Genomic DNA, 18106 nt, shown 5'->3' with positions numbered 1-18106 from the left:
AAAGATCAGAACAGTCCAAACCTCTGAAACGTCGTGCGACGGTTTCTTCTGACTGTGTCAGGACGTGCAGGAAGTTATGGTGACGTGACAGAACATGGTCATTCCAGTCGCTTTTTCAGGCGCGTGGGCGCGATTTTTCGGGCGCGTGGCCGCGAAATTACTGGCACACGTCCTTTCAACAGCTGTTGCCAGCTTGCTTTCTGCCACGTGTCATAGTTTCATTGCACATTCGATTTCTCTCTCCTCCGCATTAAATTCACCGCATTAATTGCGATTACTATATAAAGGGGGAGAGGGTTATTTGCAATTCACACTTTTCACTCTTCTCTTCATCTTTAAGGCGATTTCCGGCGAATACTCCTTTATTCAATCGAGCATTCTCTCGAAATCGTTCTCTTCTTTCTCTGCAAGATGTCTTCTCGTGATGCTGAAGCTATAGCTGACGACAGGGGTACTGCTGGCGAGTGCCAGTGTGCTCTGCCCGGCGATCAGTACCGGTATGTTGTCAGGAAGTTCATGCTCGATCATCTCGAGCCTGAGTTTCCTGAATCCCACCAGACCGTGTATGATGCCCCCAGAGGCAAGATCGGGGTTTATGCTGCATTTTTTGTCTATGGGAATCTTAGATTCCCGTTGACAAAATTTGTTTACCGTGTCCTTGAGAGGCACGGTGTTCATTTGACCGAGCTGCACCCCATGGCGATCGCCAAGATTCGCCATTTTGAGTGGGTGTGCCGGATTTTGGGCATCGAGCCCCATGTGGACCGCCTGATGACCTTCTATACCTGGAGGTGCATCCAGGGGTGGTACACCTTGACGACCCGTATTAAGGGTCTGAAGATTTGCGACACCGAGCGCAGTCTTCGCGCGTGGAAGCAGGAATTCTTCTACATTTCTGCCCGCGCCATCCCCCTTGCCATGAAGTTTAAAAATGGCCAAGCGATACCGAGCCTTCACGCCCCCAACTACCAGGAGGCGGAATGGTTTTCGAAGATATCCCGGATCCAATCTCCGGTTTACCGATTTGCGGAGTCCGGGATGGTCATGTTAGGGATGAGCCGGGTGTGGAAGGATGCGTCTCAGGTTCCCATCCTTCTCGAATACGGTTTGAACTCTATTCCCTATGGTATGTCTTGTCTTTCTTTTTGATACAAGTTTGTCTTCTAACTGTTTCTTTTCTTTCAGAGGGAAATAATTTGGAGTCGCTTCTGTTCCCGCGGGAAACCGACGGTCCCGCGCGGATGGGTACTCGTGCTCTGGACGAGGGCGAGTTGCCCATCCTGGAGCAAACGGCGGATCGTTTTGTGGAGGTCTATCCGCTGGGCCACGAGATCCTGAGCCACCGGCGGCCAGGTAAGGCGATATTCTTTCCTCAATCTCTCAATGCTGTACCCGCTGTTGGAATTCTTGACCTGTCTTATTCTGAGGAATCCTCAGATGCTCCTCCATTGGTGCGGAAGAAGAAAGCTGCTGCCGGCGGGAAAGGGAAGGAGAAGGCCTCCACGGCTGGTCCGGTGGTTCTATCCGACTCGGAGTCAGATAGTGAAGAGGTGGCGGGGAAGCCCGGTGGTGAGAAGACCACTGTTCCGGAGGCTACGACCGTTACCTCCGGAGAACCAACGAAGACGACGGTGACCGGTACCAAGAGGCCGGCTCCATCGGGTTCCTCCCCGCCCGTCCGTACGTTCAGGGTCAAGAAAACCCGTAAGTACAATCATAATGTCTTTGCAGATTTATTACTTCTTAAATTTATCTAACACTTTCTTCTTTGTGCAGGCGTGGATGTTGACGCATTCTGGGGTGAAGCGCAGGGGAGTACCTCCCCGCCAATGACGGTAGGCTCGGTCAGCCTTCCTGAGGCGTCGACCCAGGCGCCTGCGCCTGCATCCGCTGGTCCAGTTGCTCGTTCCTTTGAGCCAACTGTTCCGGCCGAGATGACGTCACCGCCGGCCGTGAGTGCGATTTTTACAGCATCCTTCACGGAGCCGGCGGTTACTGCTGCTGCTGAGGAGGCGACGACCGCGGCGGCGACCACGGCGGCTGCCACCATGCCCGCGCCACCGGCACCTACGGCCGGACCATCAGGTACGCGCAGGGCTTCCCGCCGATCTTTGCCCCCTTCCCGTCTGCCTGACCTGTTGGATGGATTTCCTTTAGGTTCAGGTGATGGGTTTGGCGGCTATCGGCCTGTCATTGACCCTACAGGTGCGTAGGGTTCCTTTCTTTTTCCCTAATGTTTTTTATCATCTTTTCCTTACTGCCTTTGTTTCTTTTGCAGTGTCGGATTCCAATGAAGTGTATGTTCCGCGATGGAACATACGCCGAGGAACAACCCTTCGTACCCCTGTGGAGTGAGTGGACTGGGCTCGCCACGCTGCTCCTCATGGTGCGTTGGGGGAAGCCATGGCTAGCTACCAGGAGGGTAGGCTAACCAATGAGCTTCGGGTTCTCCAAGCCCGGATGCAGCCGCGCGTCGAGCTGCTTTGTCGTGAAAACGACAAGTTGAAAGCAGCTCGCGCCAAGGACGTATCTGAGGCGCGTGCTCTTCGGGAGGAGAACCAACAGCTGGCGGCAGCTGCCGCCGACAAGGAGAAGGCCTTCAAGGCCCTCGAGGTTGAAGTTCAGGCGCGACTCGAGGCCCGCTCCAAGGCTGCCCAAGCTGTGAATGAACAGCTTCGGCTGGCCAGGGAGACTGCGCGAAACGCAACCGAGAGGGCTGCCAAGGCTGAAGCCGTTGCTGAGCCTTTGCGTGTGGAGAATGAGGAGCTCAAGGCCAAATTAGAGGCTCTCCAACGCGCTCATGATGCCTTGGCAATGGAAGATGCCAAGAAACTACAGGAAATCTTGGACCAAAGAGGGGTGCTTGACCACACCGAGCGGAAGCTTAAGGGCGTCGAAGAGGCTGCCGCAAAGCAAGTTTTACTTGCCAACCTTAACAAGAGCGAAGCCGAACGCGCCCATAACGAAGCTCAAGCTGCCCTCCAATGGCTTCTTCGAGAAGCGTTGCCTCAGGTATGTTTAGCTTTATCTTGTCGCTTTTCTTTTGTAAGAAAAGGTTCTAATACTTGTATTTTTTTTTTGTAGGTTGTGCGTCGGGTCTTTTCAGAGACCTCTTACGATGATGCTATGACCGCAGCCCTCAACGCTTCTCATGAGGATGGGGAAAAGGCCGGCTTCCTGCTTGGTCTAGGGTTTGTTGAGAAAGGCGTCCCGCCTTCCAACTTCCCTTTGTTCGATGTGGATACCGAAGCCATTTATGACCAAGCATTGAACCAATACGCCGCCTTCCCGCATCCAGTGGTGGAAAAGGTGGACGAAGTAGCTGCTGCTGATGATGGGTTAGCTGTCCTCAGAGCGTTCCTCGAACCACCCCGTTCTTCTGACGGAGCGGGTCCAAGTGGAAGCGTCCCTGAAGCTTGATCCTGAAGATCCCTTCCCATTGCTAAGACTTGTATAGTTTTATTCTCTTAGGCGGGTAGTTACCCGGCCATTCTTGTAATATATTCTTGAAATATTAATCTTTTTGCGTATAAGATTGTTATTTCCTTCTTTGGGTTCCTTGCTTTATAAACTTATGACTTGCATACTTAGTTTAAATTAGCAATTTTCCAAGTGTTTAGAATAAGAACCTTTGAACGTGGTTGATAATGGGTTAAAGTTTCGCTTCCTCTTTCGTGATTGTGCGGGTAGAACCGTCACTTGCACTTGGTAGGATGGCTAAACTTTAACCTTCATCTGACCTGCGTGTAGGTTTTCCTTTTCGAAATTTCTAAGGCATTAAGATAAGTTAACCTTTGAACGTGGTTGATAATAGGAAGTCTTGCTTCCTCTTTCGTGATTGTGCGGGTAGAACCGTCACTTGCACTTAGTAGGATGGCAAAACTTTACCCTTATCTGACCTGCGTGTAGGTTTTTCTCACCTTTTGAGGATAAGTTAACCTTTGAACGTGGTTGATAACAGGAAGTCTTGCTTCCTCTTTCGTGATTGTGCGGGTAGAACCGTCACTTGCACTTAGTAGGATGGCAAAACTTTACCCTTATCCGACCTGCGTGTAGGTTTTCCTTATCCTTTTTAAGAATTTTGTTTTGAACCGTTCGACGCGCGGTTGTCGATAGGTTAGTGTTCGGTTTCCTTTCATGATTCATGCGGATAGACTGGCACTTTCATTTAATAGGATAATTGAACTCTTCCCCTTCAACTGACCTGCGTGAAGGTTTGTCAAGTTATTGGGTTCGTGCGGGTAGGACCGCCTTCCCACGCAACGACTTCACGTAATGTGAACGCCGTCACCAGTGTTGCATAGTTTAACCGTTCGACGCGCGGTTGTTGATAGGTTATTATTCAGTTTCCTTTAATGATTCATGCGGATAGACCGGCACTTTCATTTTTGGGTGCTGAACTTTTTCCCAAACTGACCTGCGTGAAGGTTTGTCACGTTATTGGGTTCGTGCGGGTAGGACCGCCTTCCCATGCAATGACTTCACGTAATTATGCGGTGAAAACCGGCATATTAGTGTTCAGAAAAGTATGAATGTAAAATCATCAGCTTCGATGTTCTTAAAGAGAATCATTTCCATTAGAAGTGGCTCTTGGCCTTTTCTTTACAAATTGGAATTGATTTACATGCAGACTGTGTAAATGAGCTCCCTTCCATGTTGGGATGGGAGTGCCATCGAGCCGATACGCACCTGGTTCGGGATCTCGTTCTTTACGCAGCATGTAGTCTCGATTTTGAAGCTGGAATTGATTCGTGTCTTCCCCAGCTGAGGTTCTATACGCACCCGCCTGCTCAGCCTTTATTGTGCCACGAGGTGCGCGAGCGTCCCATCTCTGACAAATGCTTCGACCATGTCCTTTACGTCTATGCATTCTTCAGTGTTGTGGCCTTTTGTCTTGTGGAAGTCACAGTATTTGCTCCGATCAGCATCGTGACGATGTCGGATTATTGGAGGCTTTGGCCATGGGAGCTCTTCAGTGGCGAATATCTCAGTGACGCTTTTGGTGAGTGGCGTCCATCTGGAGTTCCGGTGCGACTGTACATTATCCCTTCCGCCCACTCGATGTTGCAAGCCGGATGAGGTGTCAAAGTTTACCCTTGACTGCCAAATGCCTAGCTTTCGCTTTTTATTTAGTCTGGCGGTGAGGACGTTGTCTTCTCTCGTCTTCTGAGTGTAGAGGTTTGTGTTCTGTGGGAGATCTCTACCCAGTTGCTTCTCTGTTTCCGCATAGCGTTTTGCTGCTGTCATGATGCCATCCCATGTGGATGGCATGCCATCTTTACCCGTTAGGGTGCGGATGAGCTCTGGGTCATGTGCGCCCTGGATGAAGGCAGCGCGAACAAGATCTTCGCTGATATTGCCCAAACTTAGCTTCTTTGAGTTGAAGCGAGTGATGAAGTTTGGCAGAGATTCATCTTCCTCTCGTAAGCATTTGAGGATTGTCCATTGCTCCTCGGTATACTTCCGTTGCTGGCTGAAGTGTTGGCTAAACTTCTGTTGGAAGTCTGCCCAGTCGTAGATGTGGTTGACCGGTAGACGATCAAACCAAGCTCTAGCAGCCCCAACAAGCGTCATTTGGAACATGTAGCACCACGTGGGTTCCGTCCAATTGCTGACGGTTGCCCCCGCTATGAACCTGTTCAAATGATCGTCTGGATCAGATAAACCGTCATATGTGCCTATGTTAGGCATTTGTTTGGCACTCTTTGGGGCGATTGCCTCCGCAATGTCCTTAGCAAATTTGGACGTTCCCGCATTTGCAACGTTTGGTCTGAATGTTTTGGAGAAGTCTCGTGGACTTCCACCTGTGCTTTTTGGTTTGAAGGCTTGTCCAAAATGCCTTTTCGGTTGGGATTCCGTTTCCTTACGCTTCCCTTTTGCCCTATGGCGAGGGTTCGCGTCGGAGTCGGATTCCTCCGAGTCATCCTCCCAGTATTCGAATTCGTCGGCCTGTTGCACGGAACGCAAGCGTTCGTCCAACTCAGCCTGGAATTCCTTTTGTCGTGCCTCCGCCCATGCCTTAACTCGAGAGTCTGGCGGGGGAGTCTTCGTTTCTCAAACTGGGTATCGGTGGATCCCAGTAGTTGATCATTTACTGCACTTGCCCCAGCTTTGGTAAGTGGGGTAGTGTTCTTAAAATTTACTTCACTTGCCCCGGCTTCGGTAGCCGGGGTAGTGTTTGTAAAAACTGTGTTGCCGGTATTCCCCCCAGTAGCTGGGGTTGTGGTTACCGGAATTTCTCTAACCATCTTTGTAAAAGTTTGAAAAAACTGGAGAAAATTGTAGTTCTAGCTTTATGCACGGATGGCGCCAATGAAGAAACACTAACCGGACCCCGGGCAGATTACTGGTAACCTGGGGGTTAGATAGATGTTTCCCACGAGGGGTTAGACCCTTGGAAGATGGTTCTTCTGATAACCTGCAAAACAGACACCGTGAGCTCGTCACTGAGAAGGGGGGGTTCCTCCTTGTGACCACCCTCCGGCGTGAGAATCAGACTAGATTGCTCTTTAAATATAAAAGTATATTAAGGTCGGACTTTAGGAGGGTGTCATCCTGCTTGGCCGATACCAACTATTTGCTCGGATATACTCTCTCTCTCTCTCTCTCTCTTTGCCAAATCACCCCTTCATCTCGATCTTCCCTCCCGTTTCACTTTTCCCTTCTTTTCTTCATCACCTACTGACATGAAGATGCCACTACGTATGTTTCTTGCGGTATTTTGAGCTGAGACGATGTTTCCAGCTAGTACCGCCTTGCCATCTCACTGTCACATCCTCCATCCCGAGCTTCCCCGCACCCACCAACCCAATGAAAGACCAATATTATTGTTGAACATCAACCAACTCCATTTCCTTTTGCCTCAACATAATCACCATTCTTTCATTCTCAACCTTCATCCTTTCATTCCTCACCTTCTCCACCTCCATTTCCATATTTCTTCTCTAACTAAACTTAACGCATCTCAACCTCCTTTTCTCTAACTCATAAGTTTCACCTTCAAACCCTAATCTCTCTTCTTTCAATCGCATCATCTTCATCTTCACCCACCGCCTCTTTTCCCACACACTTTTCCTCAAATCCTCCATCACCGACCTCACTTCGCCCTTAAATTCGTCCATCACACTCTCCACCTTGCTTCGTTTCCGATTACCCAAATCGCCGTCCTCATCCCCCTCCTCGTCTTCATCTTCATTTTCATCATCGTATTCTTCATGTTCATTACTAGAATGCACGCACCACTGCCTGTGGTGCGTGGATTGTTGGGTAGCAGTAGCTTCGTTTGGTAAAGAAAGACAGGCGCTGACGGTGTGAGCTGCAGCGTCTGTTTTACAGCTACCACAAGCATTGTGGTAAGCACACATTTCTCTAAAGAAAAGATGCTTGGAATTCCACTTCTTCCTTCATCTTGGAGGGAATATGATCCATTGATTCAAGCAAAGTTTGATCCTCAACAACTTTACAAGCAATTCCTTTCCCTGTAATATCATCTTATACCTTTTATTCAAATCATTAAATTTATCTTCACATTGATGTGTAGACACACAAAACCCTTTCTCCATCATCGCTTTTGAAACCGATTTCCATTTACCCTTTCCGCCTCTCTTCTTCTCCAGTTCGACGTGTTCTGGACCCACTTCATCCCCAATATAGAAAACCACCATCATCAACACCCTCACCATATTATCAGTCCACTTCATCCTCTGCCACCTCAACTTCCCGTCGTAGTTGGCCGGATTGTTCAAATTGTTGCTATTGTTTTCCATTTCAGGAAATAAGTTTTGAATGATCAAGATCAAATTTTGAGAGATACCCACTGACTGGAATTACATGAGGATCAAAACCCAGAATTTAGAATTTGTAAATTGTGATTACTTTTGGTGGGTGTGAAAATATAGAAGATTGGTGGGTCAAGGGGCGGAGCAGCTGGTTTTTACATACAAGAAAGCTGCCCATTGTTTTGGTTTCATCTTTTCTGCCGGAATTTTTAAGGATATAAATGGATAGATATGACTATATATGTTTGGTTTGTTTTGGAAACTTTCAATTTGAAGTATTTTTTTTATCAAAATAACTTTCTCAATAATTTTCTTGCATGACCATAAGGCGTTGTTGTTGGCTGCTATTATTATTACTAGCTGTAAAAGTGGTGTTACAGTCTACTTGGCCGGCCTTTAACGTGACTATACCGTGCCGGCTTGTTAAAGGCAGGGCGTTATGGAGATTATGTTAACGAAGTAACGAGACCTTTTTTTTTAGACATAATATATAATTGTTTATTGGATTACATCGAAACAGAAGGCAAGCGGGCAACAAGCTGCGCCGCTACCCCTTTTTGAATCGCAAAACCCAATCTTTTAAAAACTATATTTGCTGATCTTGGAGTCATAACATTACTATGCATGACCCGCTGAACACGGGTAAGTAGCTCCACAGCTTCAGGCGCGAGGAAACTAAAAGAGTCAAAAGCAAAAGGAATAAATACATGTTGGTTGTCAAGACACGCCTTTTCATGTTTTGCCACCTTACTTGAAGCAGCTTTTAATGCGGCTTGACCGACCGCGAAACCACTACTCCCTAAGCCCACCAAAGGAGAAACCCCTGTTAAATCCACACATACGTGTTTCCCTCCTATCCATCCAAACACCAAAATGTCAGCCGGTCGAAGAGATGATCTTCCCTCCAACGGGTCAGTCAGGAAATTCACAGGTGCTTCTTTCTTAACAGAAATTCCAGCTCGCCTGAATATATCAAAGAGCACATCCCTAACCAGATCGTATCGGTACTTGAACCCCGGGAGCTCTTTACAGTGCACCGCGTGCTCCCCATATGAGTCTAAACACGCTTTACGACAAACATGACATATCTCATCAACCGGAAATAGAGGAATCATAAGGCGATACTTAAGGATACTACGATACTCCACTGGAGACATATGCTGGCCTAACCCATCTATAGGAATAGCAAGAAGAAAATCTTGAGCATGTGTGCTTGTAGACACCCAAAAATGGCTTTTTGTCTGCTTGTCATGTTAAAGTGTGACTCCATGTCGTGAACAATTTTACTGAAAAGAGTGCTCGCCAATGCATGCTGGGCTTTAGAGGGGGCGGTCTTTTTGTTAGAGAAACTGCTAAAATCGAAGCTTGGAATCATATCACGAAGACAAGCCAGAGCACAAGAATAATCAGAATCCATCCCACATATACCACTGTCTCGCAAAATGTGATCCTGAAGCACCCACGATTGGGATCTCGAGGCCACAAACGCATAAGAGGAAGCCTCTACTGCCGAATACAACCCTAAACCCCAATTCTTAATGGGTAAGGAAGCAAGTCGCCATTGGAGGTCTCCAAAGAAAGGACCTCCACAAACTACAACGTCCTCGATCGCCTCACGCAATCCCTTGTCAAAAAACACCGCTGCCTCCATCATGTGTACAGGTTGGTATGTTCTCAAACCGAAGAAAAGTTTAGCAATACCCATATATGATCGAAGCAAAAGTAACTCACTCTGCGGGTCACCAAGTTTTGGGAGAAGACGCATCAAATCAACAGCATTAGTAGCTCTCTTCTTTGCCAAACCCTTAATAAACCCGGTGTCTTTACTAACAGCTCCCCCAAGAAGCTTCACCCCTAATAATGGTCTCCCGATGTCAGCAGGGAATACACCGTCACGAGACTTCGTACCATCACAAGAAGGCCAAAATAGCTCAGTTTTCTTAATATTCAGTTCAAGACCCAAAGTTGGACCCGTCACCTTAATGATATCCAGCACTTTAGCCACCTCCATTGAATCTCCAATGACTGTCCCATCATCAAGATACCAGGCATGAAGAAGAAGCTTGTAATTGTCTCGAATCTGATGCACAAGGGGGTGTAAAACCAAGGAAAAAAGGAGTGGTCCCAATGGGTCTCCTTGTTGAACCCCTATGGTGGACCAAATATTATCATCCCCAAGATATAGTCTTGATGGCTGCCCATATAAAAATTCCACCCACAAGGAAATAGAAGGGCATCTGATCCTTACCTCATGAAGTAAAGCTGATCTATCCACCATATTAAATGCATTAGATTTTAACTGTAAGCATTGCAAGAGACCCATCAGTGTGGCGCTCACTCAACACCCTGTTGGCGCTATGTAATATGGCCTCCGCACCACCCGACACACCAACCCCAAACTGGAAATCATTAAGGTATTTGGTCATTTCTTTGCCAACCCCTTTCATAGCCACCTTAGAAACCAAACGCCTCCATATAGTACCCACTGCAATAGGTCGGATCCCGTTGTCGGGTTTTAAAAGCGGTGTAAGAGGAGCAGACGCGACAAACTCTGCCAAAGTAGAAGGCCATCTCCCTCCTAACCATAAATTAACCACCGCAGTGATAGCACATATGAGGTCAGTGGCAATAGCCGACCCTTCTCCACAAAGAGCATCCAAAATATGTTGCGCTCTCAAACCGTCCCTCCCACACGAAGTTCCTTTGGGAAACGATTTAATGCAACCAAGGACACTATCAACCTCTGCCACAAGAGGAGGCTCGGAATAAGTCATGTTCGGCATAGCCGGTGGCTTCTTGTACGGGTGTTTAGCTTCTAATGCCTTTGTGGTATCAGAATTGTAAGGTGCAACACCAGATGAGCATAACACCTTTACTGCAGCAGTAAAGTGACCATCCGCAACTTTTCGAAGACACTGTTTAACGTTATTGTTGACAAGATCCCCCTCCTTTTGAATATCCATGTCACCTTGGCCTAAGGACCTCAAACTAGAACCATTTAACAGATTTTTAATTAACATGGTAATACCATCAACTTTCCCCCATGTGGCTAAAGAACTCATTATTGAATGATGTTGCATGGCTTTCCTATTCCCGAACCTGCTTTCGTGCCTATTTTTGGGTCTGAACACCTGTAAAGTGCAACGAGGAAGAAGTAACAGCCTAACCCACGCATCAACAGAATCTGGTTGAGCAACCACTTTATAGAGTGTTGTTTTCAAAGCTTGCGAAAAGGCCATCCGACAGCTATGAGGGATACTCTTGACGGTAACGATAGGTGCCTTAAGTACACGATCAAGAAGGGAGACATCCAACACGAAGGACTCATGAACAGTTGTCTCGGGACCCTTGATAAAAGGTTTCGAAATCCCAATAATGTGTGTATCCGAGTCAATTGCATGATCATTAAACTTCACAATGCCATCAGGGTGATGACAAGCACGTTTCAAGCTCTGAAGGTTCATGCAATCCCCACACAACCATTGATCCAACACCTTCAATGTTTCATCAACTTTCAAAAACAAGCCATGGTCTGTAGAGATCGCCTCCCGCAACACACTTTTACGTTCTTCTTTAGTAAGGTGCACACTCTTGAGATGAGAGATCAAACGAGAAATCCCCTTATTTCCCGCTCCACCATTCGAACAACAATGAAACGCACGAAACGGACACGGCCATGAGCCGTTCAAAGTAGAGGAATGAGTTGTCATAAAATATGACAAAACGATACTAAAACTTAAAAAGACATTTCATCGAACACTTGGCGCGCAGTTATAAAGAAAACCCCATTTCACATGACTGGAGGAAGACGATAGGATCGATGGCCGGTAAAGTCGTAGTGATGATTAAAATCTTGAAAGACGGGGATTGTTTTGTGGGGGGGGGGGGGTTGGTACATAAAAATAATTAAAAAATAAAAAAAAGAGTTTTGATAGTGAGGATATTTAATACATAGTGAGACCCTTTACAAGGAAATAACGGGGTTACCCTTAAATAGCCAATCGCTGTTTTTTCTTGTATGATTTTTTACTAATATTATTTAATGTATGTAGTTAATAAGTGGATTGGTTAAAACCTTACCGTCTAAATAACAATAACCTATCACTTTAACTAACTAGCAAACTTTTCTTAAAGCTTAAGAGTTTTAACTTACAAGTTACTAAAATTAAAAATGATAATGACACCAACCTAACAAGTCAAACTGTAACGTTTGCCCGATACTCTAAATCAAATTTTTTTTTGTAATATTTTTAAAAGTTAATCTTTTGAGCATTGAAGAACGATATACCTAAAAAAAACTCTAATTAGAAAGTGACAAGTGTAAAGAAAATCATATTTTATTAATTTCCTAACGAATATTACGCTCTAAAAGATATATTCGCATTGTTTTGGCTTTTTTTCTTTTCGTGTGTGGTGGTTTGACGTCTCACTACACATGGATCTTTTTTATTGGTGGAATTAAATCAACATGCATATCCACACAATTTACACTCGTATCCATTACCATGCTCATTGCTCACACCCCACTTCTTAACATCCTTGGCGCCCCATCCGTGGTGGCACGCATGCTTTTACTGATGTAGACTTAGGTGTTAACCCACTACACATAGTCCTTAAGCTGAGGTAACTGTTCTAAATTATACTAATATTAATATAAAAGAAAAGATGACTATATTTTAAGGGTCCTGCTAGGGACATCAAAACACCCCCCAATACGCCCCTATAGCCCCTTATAGGACTATACGAGGCCCTATGCGCCCCGTATAGGAATATACGGGGCTTATAAGGGGCCCTATACGTCCCGTATAGCCCTATACGAGGTGTATTGATGGTTTTTTTTTAGCAAAATAGGGTGGTGTCTCTAGAATTCTCCTATTTTAATGGGTAATCACCAATCTTCCATTATTTTTTAGCAGAGCCCATAGATTTAGATTTTGTAAAACCGTTCATATATATTTAATGGAGGTCCACCTTGTTCTTATACGAGGTCACTTCATGTTGATGTCTAAAACTTTTATAAAAACCTACATAACCATAGCGAGCCAAATAAACGAACTCGACTAACATCTATACAAACAACCATACGAGCTTATTTCAAACGATCTTTTTAAGTCACTTTTGAGTAAATTTCAAGCTGTGGTTAACAACAATAGTCTCTATTAGCATTATGTTGGCTATCAATAGGTTGTGTAAATGAGACTGCTCAAATATTTAAATAGCATATAATTCAAAGCTTGATTACAATCAGCCAGTATAAATTTTTTTGTCGAGTTGGCATCCATTCATGATCAACTTACTCGTTGGCTAGCTTGATATTTCGGCTTGCTCGTTCTCAAGCTACGAAAAATAGTTTTAGAGTGTCTAACTCACACTACATGATAAAACAACATAAACGAATGTAAAACATCAGGATCGAATCGTAAGACCATTTTGAGTTTATAAAACTTTGGTATATATATGGTCTGGTTTTAAGATAAATTTAACTATTTAAATGCATACTACTAAGTACTAACACCAACAGTTAAATATATATGTGTCTTAGTGAGCAAAGACATGGTGGCTGAATTTATACGGAACTTGTACTCCAACAACTATACAACAAAGGGATAATTTTATAAAATAGTAACAAAGTTTTAAGATTGTTTCAATTAAGTCACTCATATTTTATCTTGTCTCAATTAGGTCACTCAAATTTTAATTTTGTCTCAATTAAGTCACTCAACTTTCAATGTGTCTTAATTAGATCACTCAACTTTCAATTTTAGCTCAATTAGATCACTCAACTTTCAATAAATGTTCTATACTACTTTTTTACCTTCATATTTTATGTTTATAAATAACTAAAACGTCATTAAAACCAACATTTTTTTATTTCTTATCAGTAAATATATCACTTACGATAATATAGTAGTCGTCCCTCTCGTTTTAGAACACAAATTGAAAGTTAAGCGACCTGATTGAGACACACTTAAAGTTGAGTGGCCTAATTGAGACAAAGCAAAATATGAGTGACTTAATTGGAACAAACTTAAAACTTGGTTACTATTTTATAGCGTTTTCCCTTAAATAATCACCAATTTGTCTACATAGTACGCTAAAAACTTGAAACTTCTACCGCCAAAATTCCACATTGTCACATAAAACATATCGTGAACTAAGGTATCACACATGATTGTGAATCAAATCGATATATACATACATAAACCGATAAATCCATAAACCATTAATGTTTCAAAATGATAGACCATATAAAGACACAAGATTGGCATTGTGTACGTCATCACCAAGCCTCTTCCACCGATTGGTCACACAACTAACATGAAAGAGGTAAATTACGTGTCTAGAGAAAATCAGGTGAGGTCGGGGTTTGATACCAAGACCTCCACAAGACTGTTGCAATTAACTAACATTTGAAGCTAAAGTTCACATTATTTGGATGTGTTATACACACGAAACTTGTTTCGGTTATTTGGTTAGCCTCCATGCTTTGTGGCCTTGTAACCAACTAAATGAGTATTTGGAATTTCTGATCAGTTACGAATGCTTTCAGACATGTTTTTATCAAGGTGAACTTTAATCATGTTGATTTTTCACAAGCAAACCTAATTCTCAAATCCCAAACACTCTTTGCACAAAGCTAATTAATATTGTTAAACAACAATAGTTATTTCTAAGAGTGCAAACGAGCTGAGTCGCTCGAGTTAGGATTGATAAGAAGCTTGAAACGAGCTGAGATTTTCGAGCTCAAGTATGAGAAGCTCGTTTAGGCTTGTCAAACGTTTTCTATTATTAAGTTTTACCTCTTTTGGACTTTGTTGCATTAATTTTACATTACACAACCGAGTCTGGACTTTTTAAAGTTTTCTCAAAATATATAAATATAATAAAAAAACATATACAAATTAATAAATATATAACAAACGAGATGAGCTAAAGCCAAACCGAGCTTGAAAAAACCCACACGCCAGCTGAACTCGAGCATAGGCATTCGCAAGCCAAGCTCGTGCTCGACTCCGGTCGCCACATTTATTTGGTAACCTATCCCGGGGTCCACACATTAAAAGCATGTTTAGACACTAACGGCCCCGTCACATGTCGTGACGTTTCTACCCTCACGTCTTAACAAACTCCGTTTCCTTTTAACGGTTGTCCTTCACCCAAAGTTAACGTCTCCGATTTCACCGGCAATCTAACGTCTTTAACTCCGATGGCATCTTCCGACGATGACTTCCCTCTAATCACCGACACCAGCCACCAATCAAACCACCCTAACTTCCACCACCACTTATTATCCTCTCAACCGAATCCAATCAACACACAACAATCACCGCTACCGGAATCCAACGGCGTCTTTTGCTCGCAACCGGTCGCCGTCGTTCCGTACGAAACCGACTCCGATCCGAACAGATCTAGAATCAACGGTCGAGAAGAGCTTAGCGACGGAGGAACAGGATCTCCATATAATTACGGTATTAATAATAGTAATAAAATGATTTGAATGATTTATAAATCTATTAAAATGATTTGATTGCAGATGATCGCCGTAAAAAACACAAAATCTCCGCTTCGAGTTCCGGCGGAGAGTACCGGAAGGATCGGGAGGAGTGGAGTGATTCGGCGATTGCGTGTTTGCTAGATGCGTATTCGGATAAGTTCCTGCAGCTGAATCGAGGCAATTTGCGTGGTCGAGATTGGGAGGATGTGGCTGCGATTGTGACCGAGAGGTGCGAGAAGCAGACGAAGAGCGTAGAGCAGTGTAAAAACAAGGTGGATAATTTGAAAAAAAGGTATAAGTTAGAACGGCATCGGATGATGAATAATATGAACACGAATGGCGGAAATGGAACGAGTCATTGGCCGTGGTTTAAGAAGATGGAGCAGATTGTAGGGAATACATTGCCAATGAAGACTGTGTTGGGGGATGATAATAATAATACCAGCAGTGGAATGAGTAGTCCTGGTAGACAGTCTAAGAGGTATGCAACCTTGTTGTTTATACAAGTTTGATTATGATTTACTGAAATTGAAGATGAGTATATGATATTTAGGTGTGTAAACGAGCCGAATCGAGCTCAGCTCGTGAGTAGTTTTCTTCACCTTGAGCTTGTGAGTAATTTTTCAAGCTTGAGCTAGGCTTGGGCTCGACTCATTTATTGTCTATTACTTACTGCTTATTTTAATAATATTTAAATCTATATTTGTGTGTAACATAATAACATAATACATAGTACATAGAATTTACTTATTTTTGTCATATTTTTTATATAATAAAAATATCATAAAAATATGTAGTAAAAATATTAAATGAAAATTAGATAAAAGATAAGCGTGTATAGGCTTGCGAGCTAACTCGAGCTTGACAAGTGAAGCTCGGGCTTGTTTATTAAGCAGGCTTATTTTTAAGCTAGAGCTCGTTTAAGCTTTGCTTGGTTTGGGTTTCTAATGAGCCGGTCTCAAGTAAATCAGGAGCGCTCGAGTCGTTTACTTCCCTAATATTGATATTGACTTGGTGAATTGCATTGTGTTCATTATTAACTGTCATGAACATTGAACAAGTATCCAATCAATGTTTTTTTCTGCAGATATGCAACAGCAACATCTAGTCCAAGTTGTCAACTCACAACTATAAAGTCAAAACCAGTAGCAAGTGCAAGATGGAGAAGAGTTGTTTTTAAGATTAGTGGTGCTTCTTTGGCTGGAACTGGTCCTCACAGTGCTGACCCAAAGGTATGCTTGTTTTAAATTTTGAGGCAGTTTCATATATATCCTCCAAAAACTTACGAAATTTGATTATTTATATATGTATATTCTTCTAAATTTTATAAAATTTTAACTTTGTAAAAACAGTACTATATTGTATTCGCCTATTTTGTAGCAAACAGAATGAAATTTGTTACTTTTAACAGCCTGTTTCACTGAATAATGTCAAGAACATTATGCGCTGAGACACGTTTTTATATTTGTTTATTCAGTGAAAAAGACAATTTTAAGTAATTATTGTTCTTTTATTTAATATGTAACGGATTAAATATGCTGTTTTAGTGTTTTGAAAGGGATTATTGTGTTTAGAAGGATATATGTAGACATATATGTACGTATATATAAGGGCATATTCGGCTTAGACCAATAATATGTTAGAACCTCATAATGAACTTGTACTTGATGCATAAAAGATATCAGAAGTGATGGTAGAGAAAAAATCAAGGTGGTTACATAACCGTCTTATGTATAGGTGACATGTGAATTATGCGGTTCTAAACATATGATTGGTTTTGAAACAAACACACCTTTCTCTCTATATATTTGAAACATTTTTTAACGATATATATGAAATTAATCTTTAATTCTTTCTTGGCAATGTCATGTATACCATTCAAAGTTTTGAGTTGGTCTATTGTGTTATTTAGGTGGCTATGCTGATTGCTAGAGAAGTATCTATGGCTTGCAATGTTGGTGTTGAGGTGCTCGTTTTTATTATTATAATTATCATCATCATCAGATATCACTTTATATAATGTTAAATATTCGAATGTGATTTGGAGCATGCAAGTTTCTATTTTAGGTCGCAATAGTGGTCGGTGGACGCAATTTCTTTTGTGGAGACACATGGGTCTCAGCTACGGGTATGGATAGAAGCACTGCTTATCAAATTGGGTAATATTATTATTAATATCTCTTGATGCACTAATTGTAACTTTCTGATAATAAACGCATATGGATTAAGTTAAATTATGAGCGCTTTTTTTTTAAATACCCAAACATATGAATTAGTTTCATATATGTCTTCTAAAGGCTCAGAATTTCATACACATCCTTCTAAACTTCTTAATATCATATTAGTAAGTTCTACAGTAAGTAAAATAAACCAATTACTTGTAACTGTGAATCATCTCATTGTATAACGTATCTAGGCTTGTAAACGAACCAAATGAACACGAACAGAGAGCATGTTCGTGTTCGTTCATTTTACTTTATCCAAACAAACGATCGAACATGAACAGCTAAACGAACGAGCTTTTCTTGTCCGTGTTCGTTTGTTAAGAAACTGACCGTGCTTGTGCTCGTTTATGTTCGTTCGTTAATGGTATAAGCGGATGGTTTGCAAACGTAAACGAACGAACATAACTGAATATAGTTAAATGGCTACGTAAATAAGCGAACATCAATAAAAAGTAAGCATAAGCATAAATATATTGGGTCTAAAAGTTTATTCTAACTAGACTAAATTGTAATGGGCTTATAAGTTTAGATGACTATCTAGATAAATTAACTTAAAACAAACGTTAAGTAACGAATATTAATGAACGTAAACGAACATAAATGAACGA

General features: G+C 42.8%; 1 protein-coding gene across 1 annotated transcript; it reads left to right on the top strand.

Annotated features, from left to right (window-relative positions):
• Window positions 1-14985: 14985 nt before the first annotated feature.
• LOC143597839 (uncharacterized) lies at window positions 14986-17457 on the top strand. Its single transcript, XM_077076223.1, has 5 exons — window positions 14986-15247; window positions 15313-15754; window positions 16361-16505; window positions 17186-17239; window positions 17341-17457. Exons 1-5 carry the CDS (start codon window positions 14986-14988, stop codon window positions 17434-17436), a joined length of 999 nt encoding a protein of 332 aa, XP_076932338.1. The 3' UTR covers window positions 17437-17457.
• Window positions 17458-18106: the final 649 nt, after the last annotated feature.

Source organism: Bidens hawaiensis, unplaced genomic scaffold, assembly GCF_021521415.1.
Source record: "Bidens hawaiensis isolate Kalapana, Puna unplaced genomic scaffold, B.hawaiensis_p1.1 tig00049128_1, whole genome shotgun sequence".
Classification (NCBI taxonomy): Eukaryota; Viridiplantae; Streptophyta; class Magnoliopsida; order Asterales; family Asteraceae; genus Bidens; species Bidens hawaiensis.
This window is presented reverse-complemented; position numbering and strand designations above follow the sequence as displayed.